At 49.0% G+C, this 17,206-nt stretch overlaps 1 protein-coding gene across 2 annotated transcripts; it reads right to left on the bottom strand.

The window, feature by feature from the left end:
• Positions 1–305: 305 nt before the first annotated feature.
• On the bottom strand, positions 306–17,113 carry ALDH6A1 (aldehyde dehydrogenase 6 family member A1). Of its 2 annotated transcripts, none has more exons than XM_063948326.1 (12): positions 16,979–17,113; positions 13,306–13,350; positions 7,253–7,327; positions 6,817–6,978; positions 6,651–6,729; positions 6,260–6,562; positions 4,654–4,775; positions 4,388–4,577; positions 3,700–3,881; positions 1,295–1,474; positions 820–918; positions 306–651 (listed from the first exon to the last, which is right to left on the bottom strand). In XM_063948326.1, exons 1-12 carry the CDS (start codon positions 17,018–17,020, stop codon positions 547–549), a joined length of 1,584 nt encoding a protein of 527 aa, XP_063804396.1. In that variant the 5' UTR covers positions 17,021–17,113; the 3' UTR covers positions 306–546. The 2 variants fall into 2 exon arrangements, with proteins under 2 accessions (XP_063804396.1, XP_063804397.1); XM_063948327.1 differs by lacking the exon at positions 16,979–17,113 and adding an exon at positions 15,247–15,361.
• Positions 17,114–17,206: the final 93 nt, after the last annotated feature.

The following is a 17,206-nucleotide window of genomic DNA, read 5'->3' as shown; positions in this document are numbered from 1 at the left end:
CCAGCAGGAATCACTGATTAGAAACCTAAAAAAAAACTTTACTAAACAGCTCCTTAAGAGAGCCATCCAGTTTGCACCCTTCTCGGACGGGCACAAAAACCTAACTGAGGCTTGGAGGAGGGTCATAGGGGGAGGAGCCAGTACACACCATGTGACCTAAAAAGCTTTTTAGATGTGCCCTGTCTCCTGCGGAGCCCGCTATTCCCCATGGTCCTGACGGAGTCCCCAGCATCCACTAGGACGTTAGAGAAATCAGAATGTAAAAGTGGAGTTTGGACCAAAGAATGTTTCTGTCAAAACAAATCTAGTGTTTGACAATTGTAGATGTTTATTCTTCCGGTGAAATGGATAAAAAATGCAAAAATACAGAAAATATCTGGAGAGGTGGTTAATAACCAGATTTCAGCACAAGCCTTGTGCGTTCAACGCTACACATTCAATGTCACAGGCCTGCAGTAGCAGAGGGCCCCGTGAGACAGGGGCCGGGGGCCACAGATCCCTCCGGTACAGAGGGAAGTAGGAGACTGATCAGTTCCAAAGAAGAGATTAGCGTCCCATGGTTGGCATTACCACGGCTGGGCTGGTCAGCGTGGCATCTTCTTCCTTCCACTGGGAGGTGACGGTCTTTAGCTGGGTGTAGAAATAGATCCCCTGCAAAGCGAGATGAGCGTCAGAGTTCACGATTCCCAAGAGGAGTATGCATGGCTTATTTGTATTAAATAAGAATATTCTTAAATCATGGCCTGCAGAGCACGCAAGAACACCATCCTCTGTGACAATGAACTACAAGACCCATCATGCTCAGCCAGGCAGTCATACCTGTTTGCCGTAGAAGTTGGTGTCCCCTCGGAATGAGGCTCGAGATCCGGTGAAGGAGAACATAGGTAATGGCACCGGGATAGGTACATTCACGCCCACCTAGAAGAGTCACATAATTAGCAGCTGCCCCGGCCAGCTTACAGCCACTCTGGGGGAATGGAGGCAACACAGTGAGTGACAAGCCCTGACCCGATGTCCTAAAGTACAAGAAAACCCACAGATTCTATCTCAAGTGCTGAGCGTTGGAACGCTGCTCCTTATCTTATCCGGGACAAGGATCGCCCTCCTCCAATCACTCACTGCTGGACACCACATAACGGAGTTATTCAGTAGTAGGAACGGAAGGTCCTTGATGGCAATTCTCCGATGTACACACATTTTACCTCTGTACTGCAATGCCCCCACTTCTAGGTGTTCATTATTCAGGTAACACAGACCTACAGAACCCCAACGCCACTTCATGAGATCTACCCACCTGCCCGACGTCTGCAAGGTGAGTGTATTTCCGAGCAGTTGCTCCATTTGTGGTGAATATGGCGGTTCCATTTCCGTACGGGTTACTGTTTACTATATGAATAGCATCCTCCAGTGTGTCTGCTTCTAAAACCACCAACACGGGTCCAAAAATCTCTTCCGTATAGCAGGTCATGTCTGTCTGCAAGAACCAGGAGTGGTAGAGGTCAGTCCAAAGCCAAAAATATACTGGCAGGTTAATTGGCTCCCAACAAAATCAACCCTAGGGTGAATGTGTGTGCGTGTACATGTGATAGGGAATATAGATTGTAAGCTCCACTGGGGCAGGGACTAATGTGAATGGCCAATTCTCTCTGTAAAGCGCTGCGGAATATGTGTGCGCTATATAAATAACTGGTAATAAATAAACAAATAAATAAATAAAGCCCTAAATCTGTATTACCTTCCTGTTACTGTATCACTGGGTCACACTGCCACATTACTCAGTGCCTCACCGGCTGTTACTGTAATACTCCTACACAGTCACACAGCTCCCGTTACTCAGTACCCCACTATGCTACTGCAATATTACTCCTACACAATAACACACAGCTCCCATTACTCAGTACCCCATCGGCTGTTACTGTATTACTCCTACACAGTAACACAGCTCCCATTACTCAGTAACCCACTATGCTACTGCGATATTACTCCTACACAGTAACACATAGCTCCCGTTACTCAGTACCCCACCGGCTGTTACTGCATTACTCCTACACAGTCACACAGCTCCCGTTACTCAGTACCCCACTACGCTACTGCGATATTACTCCTCTGTCACACGATTCCTGTTGCTCAGTACATCACCAGCTGTTACTGTATTACTCCTACACAGTAACACAGCTCCCGTTACTCAGTATCCCACCAGATGTTACTGTATTACTCCTACACAGTAACACAGCTCCTATTACTCAGTACACCACCAGCTGTTACTGTATTACTCCTACACCATAACACAGCTCCCATTACTCAGTACACCACCGGCTGTTATTGTATTACTCCTACACAGTCACACAGCTCCCGTTACTCAGTATCTCACCGGCTGTTATTGTATTACTCCTACACAGGTCACACAGCTCCCGTTAACAGTAACAGCCAGTGGGATAGGGATACTGAGTAACGGGAGCTGTGTGACCTGTGTAGGAGTAATACAGTAACAGCCGCTGGGATACTGAGTAACGGTAGCTGTGTGACTGTGTAGGAGTAATACAGTAACAGCCAGTGGGATACGGAGTATTACTCCTACACAGTCACACAGCACCCCACTGGCTGTTGCTGTATTACTCCTACACAGGTCACACAGCTCCGGTCACTCCGTTTCCCACCAGCTGTTACTGTATTACTCCATCACACAGCTCACGTTACTCAGCACCCCACCAGCTGTTACTGTATTACTCCTACACCATAACACAGCTCCCATTACTCGGTACCCCACCGGCTGTTACTGTATTACTCCTACACCATAACACAGCTCCCGTTACTCAGTACCCACCGGCTGTTACTGTATTACTCCTACACAGGTCACACAGCTCCCGTTACTCAGTATCCCACCACGCTACTGCAATATTACTCCTCCGTCAGACGATACCTGTTACTCAGTACATCACCAGCTGTTACTGTATTACTCCTACACAGGTCACACAGCTCCCGTTACACAGTATCCCACCGGCTGTTACTGTAATACTCCTACACCATAACACAGCTCCCGTTACTCAGTACCACACCGGCTATTACTGTATTACTCCTACACAGGTCACACAGCTCCCGTTACTCAGTATCCCACCGGCTGTTACTGTATTACTCCTGCACAGGTCACAGCTCCCGTTACACAGTATCCCACCGGCTGTTACTGTAATACTCCTACACCATAACACAGCTCCCGTTACTCAGTACCACACCGGCTGTTACTGTATTACTCCTACACAGGTCACACAGCTCCCGTTACACAGTATCCCACCGGCTGTTACTGTAATACTCCTACACCATAACACAGCTCCCGTTACTCAGTACCACACCGGCTATTACTGTATTACTCCTACACAGGTCACACAGCTCCCGTTACTCAGTATCCCACCGGCTGTTACTGTATTACTCCTGCACAGGTCACAGCTCCCGTTACACAGTATCCCACCGGCTGTTACTGTAATACTCCTACACCATAACACAGCTCCCGTTACTCAGTACCACACCGGCTGTTACTGTATTACTCCTACACAGGTCACACAGCTCCCGTTACTCAGTTTCCTTCCGGCTGTTACTGCATTACTCCCTCACACAGCCCCCCACCAGTCATTAATAATAACATGAAAACGTCACTTACATCACCCCCAAGAAACTTTGATCAGACTCCTAGCCCCAGACACTCACCTTCACGTTTGACAAAATTGTTGGACCTACAAAGTTTCCATTTTCATATCCCTTCACTTTGACATCTCGGCCATCAAGGAGGAGTTCTGCGCCCTCCTTCACGCCACTGTCTATCAGGCTGCATACCCGCTGCTTTGCCGCTTTACTGATCAGCGGCCCCAGGTCTGCCCCGGCCTGATCCCCTGAAACAGGAAAGATGTCCATAGTGTATTCAGAGACACAAGGAAAAGCAAAGTGGACACTTATAGTGGAAAGGGAAACTACCCACATTAATACTCAGTCCACATGGGAAGGTTGCACCGCCACCAGAAGCGAGGGGAGGGCGCGCCACCACCAGAAGCGCGGGGAGGGCGCACCACCACCAGAAGGCGGGGGATTGTTTTATAGATTGAAAGTACTTTGTGATAAAAGACAATGGAGAACTTCTAAAGCAAAGTGTTTGATATGAAGTACTGTCAATAGTGGCACCCTCCAAGCCTGGGTAGCGCAGCCTTAGGGGCATCAAGGCCTTGGGTAGTGCAGCATTATGGGGCATCAAGGCCTGGGCAGCGCAGCCTTAGGGGGCATCAAGGCCTGGGCAGCGCAGCCTTAGGGGGCATCAAGGCCTGGGCAGCGCAGCCTTAGGGGGCATCAAGGCCTGGGCAGCGCAGCCCCAGAGGGCCGAGTCTGCTGCACTTTGCGCACTCACCAGCATTCACTTTTAGCTTCTTTGCTTTTTCCACCAACTCAGGGAGCCAACCCTTTGCCTCCCCAACCAGAACAGCTGTGGATAATGCCATGCACCGCTGTCCTGCTGCACCAAATGCCGCTCCAACCAGCTGGTTCAAGGTGTTCTCTTTATTTGCGTCTGGCATCACGACACCATGATTCTTGGCGCCCTATAAAAACATGGCAGTTACACAATGGCCGTCAGCGGTGGTAGACCGTCCCTCTAAGAGTTCTACCGCATTATACCATGTTGGACTGCACTCTCTTGCCGTTTCGGGACCCCCTCTCGTAGATGTATTGTCCAGCCTGATTGGAGCCCACAAAGCTGATGGCTCGGATCGCCGGGTGGTCACAGATAAAATCCACAGCTGTAAAACGAGAGAAGTTTCTGTGACAGCGGACTTCATCCCAGCTAAAGTGATCGGAGTACATGATGTTCCCTATTCATAATGCAGGGAACAGTCCGCCTGCACGTGGACACTATGGCCTGATTTAGAGCCGCACGCAGTCCACATGCAACGCCATAGTTGAGCGATTTTATGCAATTGTGAATGCGCAGAAATTTCTAAAGACCTGTGCGGCGGCGCATGCATTACCCGGAGTGCGTGCAGAAAGACCCGAGCAGCAGCGCATGCAGTGCCCGCAGTGCGTGCAGAAAGACCTGTGCAGCGGCGCATGCATTACCTGCAGTGCGTGCAGAAAGACCTGTGCAGCAGCTCAATGCATTACCCAGAGTGCGTGCTGAAAGACCTGTGCGGCGGCTCAATGTATTACCCGGAGTGCGTGCAACCCTCGACCCTATCCCCTAATACCTTAACTCAGCGGTCGCCAACACATCGCCGCTTCTTAGGTAGCTCGCGCAGCGGTGGATGCATATTAATATGGCGCAGGCCGTCAGCCAATCAGAGCTCACGTGCCGGCTCCTGATTGGCTGGCGGTCCGCACCATATTACAAATGGCAGCGCCGGGACTTCAGTGAGGACGGAGCAGGAGACTGAGGCACGCCACGCGCTGTGCTAGTGGGCGCTCTTCAGACACACACAAGCGAGCAGTGGCTGCAAAAATTGTGAGCATTACTTGTATCTGGCACTGCTGGGGGGCATTACTTGTGTATCCGTCACTACGCGAGAGGGCATTACTGTTGTGAGGCCAAACCCACTTTTGTAGGAATGCGCGCATTGGGGGAGGGGGAGAGGGTAGCTCTTCCAGAGGTTCTAGTTTCCGAAAGTAGCTCACACCCCAAATTAAGGTTGGAGACCACTGCCTTAACCCAAACCACTAAACCAACCCTAATCTCCGATCCCTAACCCAATGCCCTAAACTAGCCCTACAACCCTATCTCCAATACCCTAACCCCTACGCCAACCCTAATACCCTAACCCAATCCCCCAAAGGGCAGACTGGATGGGTCATACGCTTCTTATCTGCCGTTATATTTAGGTTTCCATGTTCCGGGGCGGTGGCTAGCAGTGATGATCTTTTTGCTGTGGGCGTGTTACGAGCTTGTCAACGACTCGGGTGTTTTCCCAGGCGCACAGCCGCAGACACAGACCATAGTCACACAGACTCCGCACCTACCATAGGGCTAGTGAACGTTTAAATGGTGCAACAGAAGGTGGCGTATAAGGACGCACTAATCGGTATTACATTGCGTACGGACGCTGGCAGTGTGCCTCTCGCACATTCGCCAGTGATGTACACCAGGGAAGAAGTCTGCGTCGCCCTTTGCATAGGTCCGCAGACGGTGACCGGCAATACATGCTGCTGCGTGTGACTCTCTCAGGCCCTGGGCTTCAGTACTTCTATAACCTCACACTAAGTCTTTGTGCTGCCACTGTGCCCGGGATCTTACCTGCATGCTGCCCATGTATAATGTTCAAAGTGCCATCCGGAGCCCCGGCATCCTGCATTAGCCGGGCGAGCAACATGGTGGCCCCAGGCACCCGCTCCGACGGTTTCATCAGGTAAGTGTTCCCGCAAACCATGGCCATCGGGAACATCCAAAGAGGTATCATGGCGGGGAAATTGAAGGGTGCTATGCCAGCACACACCCCCAGGGGGAGCCGGTAGGTGTAAGTGTCCATGTCCTTGGTGAGGGAGGGCAGGGTTTCCCCCAGCATAAGCGAGGTCACGCTACACGCGTGCTCCACCACCTCTGTAAAAGTTCAAGGTTCAGAGGTTAGCTAAAAACCAACATCTGTGACCGGCGCAGCGTAACAAGAGCTTTGTCATTACAGCCTTACGTAGTCCGCGAAAGACGTCTCCCTCCGCATCGGCCAAAGTCTTTCCCTGCTCCAGGGTGATCAGGCGAGCCACCTCTTTCTGCAGGAAAGGATCAGTAAGTATCCCATCACATGCTCCGCAGACAGTATCCCGCACCTAGACCCCCCCCCCCCCTCCCCCAGTTACCAGGTTATCCTTGATGAGCTGCTGGTAGCGCAGGAAGATCTGCTGTCTGTTCAGGATGGACGTCTCAGACCAGGAAGGGAAGGTGCGCTCGCACGCACTCACGGCCGCTTCCATCTCCTTCTGCGTGGCTTGAGGCACCCGCCCGATCACCTCGTTCGTGGCCTAAAAAAAACAAACACTTGTGATTACATATCACACGGCAGCGAGTTAATAATCCGCACGCAGCACAGATACTCTGCAAGCACAAATCTGGGCCCCGCCAGTCTGCCATGCAGGCGGAGGTCACGGAAGGTGAATAATACATCGGTCTCTCCGTTCTGCGGTATCTGCACCAGGAGCTGCGCCATCAGTGTAAAGCCAATAAGCCAGAAACAGATTCACACAAAGGGAAACCACTCTCTGTGCACAACAACAGAATATACCCGACGTTTCTCACCGGGTTGTGGATGTCAATCCAGTCTGACGTCTCAGAGTCCACAAACTGTCCATTTATAAAGAGCTTGGTGCGAGGCTGGAACAGAGACACACGGAGTCAGTAACTGCAGAGAGTGCGGTATAACAGATCTACAGTCATTAGACAGTCCATAGGTCGACGGGGCAAAAATGTCAACACGCTTTTTTCAAAGTTTTAGGTGTTCAAAGTTTTGTGTGTGTCATTTTGTACGTTTCATCATACGTGACCACAATCAGTACAAACAAAAGTGCGAAGGAATCTCAGTGTCTAACTGACCACGTGTTACAGCAAGTGCGGAGGTGTCTCATATCTTACAGTGTCTAACTGATCACGTGTTACAGTAAGTGCGGAGGAATCTCCTATCTTACAGTGTCTAACTGATCACGTGTTACAGTAAGTGCGGAGGAATCTCCTATCTTATTGTAACACGTGATCAGTTAGACACTGTAAGATAGGAGATTCCTCCGCACTTACTGTAACACGTGGTCAGTTATACACTGTAAGTGCAGAGGAATCTCCTATATTATTATTATTATTATTATTATTATTATCATCCTTTATTTATATGGCGCCACAAGGGTTCCGCAGCGCCCAATTACAGAGTACAAATGCACATAAAAAATAGGAAAACAGTGACTTACAGTTGAATACAATATAGGACAAGTACAGGGCAACTAAGCATAACTACACCAGTAAACATAGAGATAAGTTCCAGGTGGTCAAAAAACTGTGGGATCTGGGCAGTTGAGGATTATTAAAGTAAGAAAAGTATAAGCACATGAGGGAAGAGGGCCCTACTCGTGAGAGCTTACATTCTAAGGGGAGGGGTAGACAGACAGGGATGACACAGATGGGGTACATAGAGAGCGTGGAACAGAGGGTTATGTTGAGATTTGGCTAGGTTTGGTAAAGAAGTGGGTCTTGAGAGCCCGTTTGAAGTTTTGTAGAGAGGTGGAGAGTCTGAGGGGGAGAGGTAAAGAATTCCAGAGAAAGGGAGCAGCACGTGAAAAATCTTGGAGATAGGAGTGGGAGGAAGTAATCAGAAGACAGGAGAGACGGCGTGCATTAGCAGAGCGAAGAGGACGGGTGGGAGAGTAAAGGGAGATAAGGTCAGAGATGTAGATGGGAGAGGAGTGGGTGAGGGCTTTGTAAGCGAGTGTGAGAAGTTTGAATTGGATTCTGAAAGGGAAGGGAAGCCAGTGGAGGGCCTGTAGGAGAGGGGAGGTAGACGTAGTGCGTTTGGTGAGGAAGATGAGCCGGGCAGCAGCATTGAGGATAGATTGGAGTGGAGAGAGGTGATTGTCAGGGAGGCCAGTTAAGAGGAGATTACAGTAGTCCAGTCTGGAAATAATCAGTGAGTGAATAATGATCTTAGTGGCATCCTGTGTGAGAAAAGGTCCGATTCTAGAAATGTTTTTGAGATGAAAATGACAGGTTTGTGAGAGGTGCTGAATGTGTGGTTTGAAGGAGAGGGAGGAGTCAAGGATTACGCCAAGACAGCGTACTTGGGGGCTAGGGGAGATAGTCGTGCCATCAATGGATAATGAGATTGTGGGAGGTGAGGCTGTGCGGGAGGGTGGGAAGATGATCAGCTCAGTCTTAGACATGTTGAGTTTAAGAAAGCGCTGAGACATCCAGGAAGAGATAGCAGAAAGACAGTTTGAGGTACGAGTGAGGAGAGATCAGGGGAGGAGAGGTAGATTTGAGTGTCATCAGCATAGAGGTGATATTGGAAGTTAAAAGAACTAATGAGTTCACCTAAAGAGGACGTATAGAGAGAGAAAAGGAGAGGACCAAGAACAGACCCTTGGGGGACACCAACAGTTAGTGGAAGTGGGGGGGAGGTAGCATCATGAGAAGAGACAGAGAAGGAACGATCAGAGAGGTAGGAGGACAGCCAGGAGAGGGCAGTATCACGCAGACCAAGAGAGTGAAGGATTTGCAGAAGGAGAGGATGGTCCACAGTGTCAAAAGCAGCAGAGAGGTCAAGAAGAATAAGCAGAGAGTAGTGGCCCTTAGATTTGGCTGCATGGAGGTCATTGCAGACTTTTGTGAGGGCAGTTTCAGTGGAGTGGAGAGAACGGAAACCAGACTGGAATGGGTCAAGCAGTGAGTGAGAGGAAAGAAAGGGAGTGAGGCGATTATAGACAATACGCTCAAGAAGTTTGAAGGCAAAGGGGAGGAGAGAGATGGGTCGATAGTTGGAGAGAGTGTTAGGATGAAGGGTAGGTTTTTTAAGAATAGGGGAGACAAGAGCATGCTTGCAGGCAGAGGGGACAGTGCCTGATGAAAGGGAGAGATTGAGAAGGTGGGCAAGATGGGAACAGGCAGAAGGGAAGAGGTAACGGAGGAGGTGGGAGGGGATAGGGTCGAGCGGGGAGGTTGTGGGGGGGGAGGAACGGATGAGGGCCATGACTTCCTCGCCAGATACATGGGAGAAAGATGTCAGAGTTGGTAAGAGGGAAGGGGAGGGGTGGCAAGGGATGGGTGGTGGCTGGTTGCTGGTCTGGTGGGAAGTGATATCCTGACGTATGGAGTCAATCTTGGATGTGAAATAAGTGGCAAAGTCAAGAGCAGACAACGAGGAAGGGAGAGGAGGTGGTGGTGGGCAGAGGAGGGAGTTAACAGTGGCAAAGAGGCGCCGGGGGTTGGAAGACTGTGTAGAAATGAGGATTTTGAAGTATGATTGTTTAGCAAGGGAAAGGGCAGTACTGAAGGATGAGAGCATGAATTTGAAATGGAGGAAGTCTGCTTTAGAGCGTGATTTCCTCCACTGTCGCTCGGCAGTACGTGAGCATTTTTGTAGGTATCTGGTGCATTTGGTGTTCAGGGCATGTGAGAGAGAGAAGAGGAGAGAGAAGGGAGTCAAACAGGGAGGACAGGGATGAGGTGTCAATAGCCTCAATGTTACGCTTCGTGATGGTAGCCTTAGGAGGGAGAGATGGGGAAGCAGAGATAGATAAGTTGAAAGAGAGCAAGTGGTGGTCAGAGAGGGGAAAAGGGGAATTGGAGAAATCAGAAATATCACAGCGGTGAGTGAAAACCAGATCCAGTGAGCTCCCGTTCACATGGGAGGGTGAGGTGGTCCACTGGGAGAGACCAAGTGAAGAGGTGAGGTTAAGGAGTTTAGAGGCAGGTGATTTTGTGGGGTTATCGATACGGATGTTGAAATCACCTAGAATAATGGAGGGAATGTCAGAAGAGAGGAAGTGAGGTAGCCAGGAAGCAAAGTTGTCAAGGAATTTGGAGGAAATGCCAGGTGGACGGTAAATTACAGCAACTCGAAGATTAGTAGGTTGGTAGAGGCGTAATGCATGGACCTCAAATGTAGAGAATGTAAGAGAAGGTTCTGGAGGTATAAGTTGGTATGTGTAGCTTGAGGGTAAAAGGATCCCAACACCACCCCCATGGCGACCCCCGGGTCGGGGTGTGTGTGAGAATGTGAGGCCCCCAGCAGAGAGAGCAGCAGGAGAAGTGGTGTCATGAGGAGTAATCCAGGTTTCTGTAATGGCCAGGAGGTGCAGGGAGTTGGAAATGAAAAGGTCATGAGTGGGGGCCAGTTTGTTGCAAATAGATCTGGCATTCCAGAGTGCACAAGATAGGGGGTATGAGTTTGTGGGAGAGATGTGAATGAGATTATCAGGATTGCTGTAGCGTTGAGGTAGGAGTAATTTGTAAGGAGAGGATAAAGAGGGTGTGATGATGGTGCTGGGGCCTTGGCTAGGAAGGGAGACTGCATGCGTGAAACAGGGAGGGAGTGCAGTTTGATACTGGTGGAGGAGAGGTGAGGAGACAGGCAGAGGAGGGAGAGAGCAGGGTTGAGTGGTGGGGTATAAGTGGTGTGAAGGGGCAGAAGTGAATTGCAATGGGGAAACAGAAGAGGGGTAGGGAGGCAGACAGAGGAGAGGAGAGAGGATGAGATGTAGGAGACTGTGAGAGAGGGATAGAGGTGGTAACAGGGGACAGAATAAAGGATTAGAAGGACAATGAGTAATGGGGGTTGCCAGCCTGGCCATAGTGTGGATGGTGTGTAAACTGGTAGTAAAATGAGAATAGGAGGAGGAGTGGTGGCTGTATGAGAGAGCAGTGAAGTTTGCAGAAAGAAATACGATTTGCAAGTATTTACAATGATGTTAATATCTACAGATTACCAGTAAATCAAATATTTGTTGATGTTAGATGGAAAATTACACAGTGTTGGCAAACCACAAGTCAGTGTTACTTCATCAAATATGCTTCTCAATTAAACATTTGTTTTCCAGGTATTTGCAGGGTCAGAGTAAAAGTTGTATTGCAGGTTTTTTGCAGAAAGTGAATGTTTAGTGTCCGGGTAAGTGAGGTTTGGAGAATAATAGGTGTGTACATACATTTGTAGCTGCAGTCCAAGTTTTGGTGGATTGTGATGATTTATTTGCTTTTGTTTGGAGTTTCCATGCAGTTTCCGTCCAGTATAAGTCCCAGACGAATCCCTTAGAGATTTTCTCCACACAATGATTCAGCTACGCTAATTCAGCTAAACTACACACTAATATAAAGCCCAAACATGTGTATGTAAGCACATTGATTGATTGGACCCTCCCCTAGCCCATCACCCATTTGGAGCAATAAAACTTAAACAAACAAATGATGTGTAGGGATGAAACCATTACACATTCCCCAAATAACTACAAATAAAACTTGAATAAATCTGCTAATATTTAATACACTAGTGACTAGACATACCTATGGCTAAGCATTCAGGATATTCCTATATGATAATTAGCAGACTCAGTACAGCTTGCTGGGCAGTGTTGTTCCACTAGACATACCTATGGCTAAGCATTCAGGATATTCCTATATGATAATTAGCAGACTCAGTACAGCTTGCTGGGCAGTGTTGTTCCACTAGACATACCTATGGCTAAGCATTCAGGATATTCCTATATGATAATTAGCAGACTCAGTACAGCTTGCTGGGCAGTGTTGTTCCACTAGACAGACATCTTACAGTGTCTAACTGACCACGTGTTACAGTAAGTGCGGAGGAATCTCCTATCTTACAGTGTCTAACTGATCACGTGTTACAGTAAGTGCGGAGGAATCTCCTATCTTACAGTGTCTAACTGATCACGTGTTACAGTAAGTGCGGAGGAATCTCCTATCTTACAGTGTCTAACTGATCACGTGTTACAGTAAGTGCGGAGGAATCTCCTATCTTACAGTGTCTAACTGATCACGTGTTACAGCAAGTGCGGAGGAATCTCCTATCTTACAGTGTCTAACTGATCACGTGTTACAGCAAGTGCGGAGGAATCTCCTATCTTACAGTGTCTAACTGATCACGTGTTACAGCAAGTGCGGAGGAATCTCCTATCTTACAGTGTCTAACTGATCACGTGTTACAGCAAGTGCGGAGGAATCTCCTATCTTACAGTGTCTAACTGATCACGTGTTACAGCAAGTGCGGAGGAATCTCCTATCTTACAGTGTCTAACTGATCACGTGTTACAGCAAGTGCGGAGGAATCTCCTATCTTACAGTGTCTAACTGACCACGTGTTACAGTAAGTGCGGAGGAATCTCCTATCTTACAGTGTCTAACTGACCACGTGTTACAGTAAGTGCGGAGGAATCTCATATCTTACAGTGTCTAACTGATCACGTGTTACAGTAAGTGCGGAGGAATCTCATATCGCACAATGTATAAATGTCACCAGTACCTGGTACTGAGAGCACGGGTCTATGTTACCCCATTACCTGGTACTGAGAGCACGGGTCTATGTTACCCCATTACCTGGTACTGAGAGCATGGTTCTATGTTACCCCATTACCTGGTACTGAGAGCACAGGTCTATATTATCCCATTACCTAGTACTAACTGCACCAGTCTGTTACCCCATTACCAGATACTGAGAGCAAGGGTCTATATTATCCCATTACCCAGTACTGAGGGCATCGGTGAATTATATCACCCTGTCTTTGTGAGATGTGTGGGCAGATTGGGGAGGTGGCACAGCGCCACTTAGATAGGACGCCAGCCATAAGGAAGATTCTTACCACAGCCGCAGAGGAATAATTAGAAGTTCTGATCGGAGTCAGACCCTGAGGAATAAACACAGGGAAGATCCTGGTATTAGAGAACAGACGTGCACAATAAATCTGGATTAAGGTTAAACAGGTACAATAATGCGTCATCTTTATAAAGGAAAAACATAGTGTAATCTACAGGTGGTGTTACAGAAGATGGGTGTGCTGGCAGCACATGGTGGTCAGGCAGTAGAACATGAAGCCGGGTCCATGTATACGAATAAAAATAGCATAGAAGTGAGGTTACACCAGTGGTTCCCAACCTTGGTCCTCAAGTACCCCCAACAGTTCATGTTTTCCAGGTCACCTAGCAGCTGAACAGGTGCAGTCATTACTCACTGACACATTATAAAAGACCCACAGGTGGAGCAAATTATTTCACTTGTAATCCTGTGAGGAGACCTGTTGGGGGTACTTGAGGACCACGGTTGGGAACCACTGGGTTACAGGATCTGACAGGACCAATGACATTATAGGTTCTCACGCCTCCCAACTGGACACACAGATGATGGGATCAGTGACATTATAGGTTCTCAGGCCTCCCAGCTGGACACACAGATGATGGGATCAGTGACATTATAGGTTCTCAGGCCTCCCAGCTGGACACACAGATGATGGGATCAGTGACATTATAGGTTCTCGGGCCCTCCTCCCAGCTGGACACACATATGATGGGATCAGTGACATTATAGGTTCTCGGGCCCCCCTCCCAGCTGGACACACATATGATGGGATCAGTGACATTATAGGTTCTCGGGCCTCCCTCCCAGCTGGACACACAGATGATGGGATCAGCGACATTATAGGTTCTCAGACCTCCCAGCTGGACACACAGATGATGGGATCAGTGACATAGGTTCTCAGACCTCCCTCCCAGTTGGACACACAGATGATGGGATCAGCGACATTATAGGTTCTCAGACCTCCCTCCCAGTTGGACACACAGATGATGGGATCAGCGACATTATAGGTTCTCGGGCCCCCCTCCCAACTGGACACACAGATGATGGGATCAGTGACATTATAGGTTCTCAGGCCTCCCAGCTGGACACACAGATGATGGGATCAGTGACATTATAGGTTATCGGGCCCCCCTCCCAGCTGAACACATATGATGGGATCAGTGACATTATAGGTTCTCGGGCCCCCCTCCCAACTGGACACACAGATGATGGGATCAGTGACATTATAGGTTCTCAGGCCTCCCAGCTGGACACACAGATGATGGGATCAGTGACATTATAGGTTCTCGGGCCCCCCTCCCAGCTGGACACACATATGATGGGATCAGTGACATAGGTTCACGGGCCTCCCTCCCAGCTGGACACAGATGATGGGATCAGCGACATTATAGGTTCTCAGACCTCCCAGCTGGACACACAGATGATGGGATCAGCGACATTATAGGTTCTCAGGTCTCCCTCCCAGCTGGACACACAGATGATGGGATCAGCGACATTATAGGTTCTCAGGTCTCCCTCCCAGTTGGACACACAGATGATGGGATCAGCGACATTATAGGTTCTCAGACCTCCCTCCCAGTTGGACACACAGATGATGGGTCCTAGTCAGGGAGGTGACCAAGTACCCTATGGTCACTTTGTCAGAACTACAGCGTTCCTCTGTGGAGAGAGGAGGACCTTCCAGAAGGACACCCATCTCTGCAGCAATCCACCAATCAGGCCTGTATGGTAGAGAGGCCAGATGGAAGCCACTCCTTAGTAAAAAGCACATGGCAGTCCGCCTGTGAGTTTGCCAAAATGCACCTGAAGGACTCAGACCACGAGAAACAAAATTTTCTGGTCTGATGAGACAAAGATTGAACTCTTTGGTATGAATAGGAGGAGAATATACAGCGCTAAAAACTAGATATATATATAATATAACATTTTGAGGCGCCGGGTTCATTACCTTGGTAATTTTTTCTTTGGTATGAATGCCAGGCATTATGTTTGGAGGAAACCAGGCACCGCTAATTCTAGGCCAATACCATCCCTACAGTGAAGCATGGTGGTGGCAGCATCATGCTGTGGGGATGGTTTTCAGCGGCAGGAACTGGGAGACTAGTCAGGATAGAGGGAAAGATTAATGCAGCAATGTACAGAAACATCCTGGATGAAAACCTGCTCCAGAACGCTCTTAACCTCAGACTGGGACAATGGTTCATCTTTCAGCAGGACAACGACCCTAAGCACACAGCCAAGATATCAAAGGAGTGGCTTCAGGACAACTCTGTGAATGTCCTTGAGTGGCCCAGCCAGAGCCCAGACTTGAATCCGATTGAACATCTCTGGAGAGATCTGAAAATGGCTGTGCACTGACACTTCCCATCCAACCTGAAGGAGCTTGAGAGGTGCTGCAAAGAGGAATGGGCGAAACTGCCCAAAGATAGGTGTGCCAAGCTTGTGGCATCTTATTCAAAAAGTCTTGATGCGGTAATTGCTGCCAAAGGTGCACCAACAAAGTATTAAGCAAAGGCTGTGAATACTTATGTACATATGATTTCTTAGTTTTAATAAATTAGCAAAAATCTCAAAAACACTTTTTTCATATTGTCTTTATGGGACAACGTCTCCAGGACACCCCGGTTATGTGCCCGCAATACTTCTATGGCTCCTGTAGGAGTAGGAGACCTTCTTATACTCAAATGTCAGCAGGATACCCCGGCAATGTGCCCCCCAATTCTTTTATGACCCCTGTAGGAGTAAGAGACCCTCTTAGATGTCTTCAGGACACCCTAGTTATGTGCCCCCAATGGTTCCTGTAGGAGTAAGAGACCCTCTCATACCAAGATGTCTGCAGGATACCCCAGTTATGTGCCCCCAATACCTCTATGGTTCCTGTAGGAGTAAGAGACCCTCTCATACCAAGATGTCTGCAGGATACCCCAGTTATGTGCCCCCAATACCTCTATGGTTCCTGTAGGAGTAAGAGACCCTCTCATACCAAGATGTCTGCAGGATACCCCAGTTATGTGCCCCCAATACCTCTATGGTTCCTGTAGGAGTAAGAGACCCTCTCATACCAAGATGTCTGCAGGATACCCCAGTTATGTGCCCCCAATACCTCTATGGTTCCTGTAGGAGTAAGAGACCCTCTCATACCAAGATGTCTGCAGGATACCCCAGTTATGTGCCCCCAATACCTCTATGGTTTCTGTAGGAGTAAGGGACCCTCTCATACCAAGATGTCTGCAGGATACCACGGCAATGTGCCCCCCAATTCTTCTATGACCCCTGTAGGAGTAAGAGACCCTCTTATACCAAGATGTCTGCAGGACACCCCGGTTATGTGCCCCCAATACCTCTATGGTTCCTGTAGGAGTAAGAGACCCTCTTATACTGATGTCTGCAGGATACCCCAGTTATGTGCCCCCAATACCTCTATGGTTCCTGTAGGAGTAAGAGACCCTCTTATACTGATGTCTGCATGATACCCTAGTTATGTGCCCCCCAGTTCTTCTATGACCCCTGTAGGAGTAAGAGAACCTCTATACTCATGTCCTGAGGACACCCCGGTTACCACCATACCTGAATGACCCTTGAGACTGGAGGTGACCCCCTTCTCCAGGCTCAGATAACACACTTGTGACCCCCCCAGCTCCTGTATGATAGCCCCGGTGGCAGGGGGAGTTCCCCGGTACCTGAGAGGCGGTGACCCGCAGGAGACACCCGAGTCGCAGCATGATCCCCGTCTCTCTCCGGAGCTGGGCAGGTGAGACACAAAACTGACAAATAGCCCCACCCACTGTCTTCCTATTGGCTCCCCGCAGGCACGGCCCTCTCTGGGAGCACGTTTATTGGCCCCTATTTGTCGTGAGGCCTGACCTTCGTGAGCAGGTGTATTTCCAGGTCAGCGGGCATGCTTCCGG

This window comes from Pseudophryne corroboree, chromosome 12, assembly GCF_028390025.1.
Source record: "Pseudophryne corroboree isolate aPseCor3 chromosome 12, aPseCor3.hap2, whole genome shotgun sequence".
Lineage (NCBI taxonomy): Eukaryota > Metazoa > Chordata > Amphibia > Anura > Myobatrachidae > Pseudophryne > Pseudophryne corroboree.
This window is presented reverse-complemented; position numbering and strand designations above follow the sequence as displayed.

Coding starts and splice junctions, on each gene's coding strand:
- ALDH6A1 (XM_063948326.1), bottom strand. CDS start 17,020: ATGCTGCGACTCGGGTGTCTCCTGCGGGTCACCGCCTCTCAG. Junction 6,563..6,650: donor AGACGTCTTTCGCGGACTAC/GTAAGGCTGTAA, acceptor GAACTTTTACAG/AGGTGGTGGAGCACGCGTGT. Junction 4,776..6,259: donor TATACATGGGCAGCATGCAG/GTAAGATCCCGG, acceptor CTCGTTTTACAG/CTGTGGATTTTATCTGTGAC.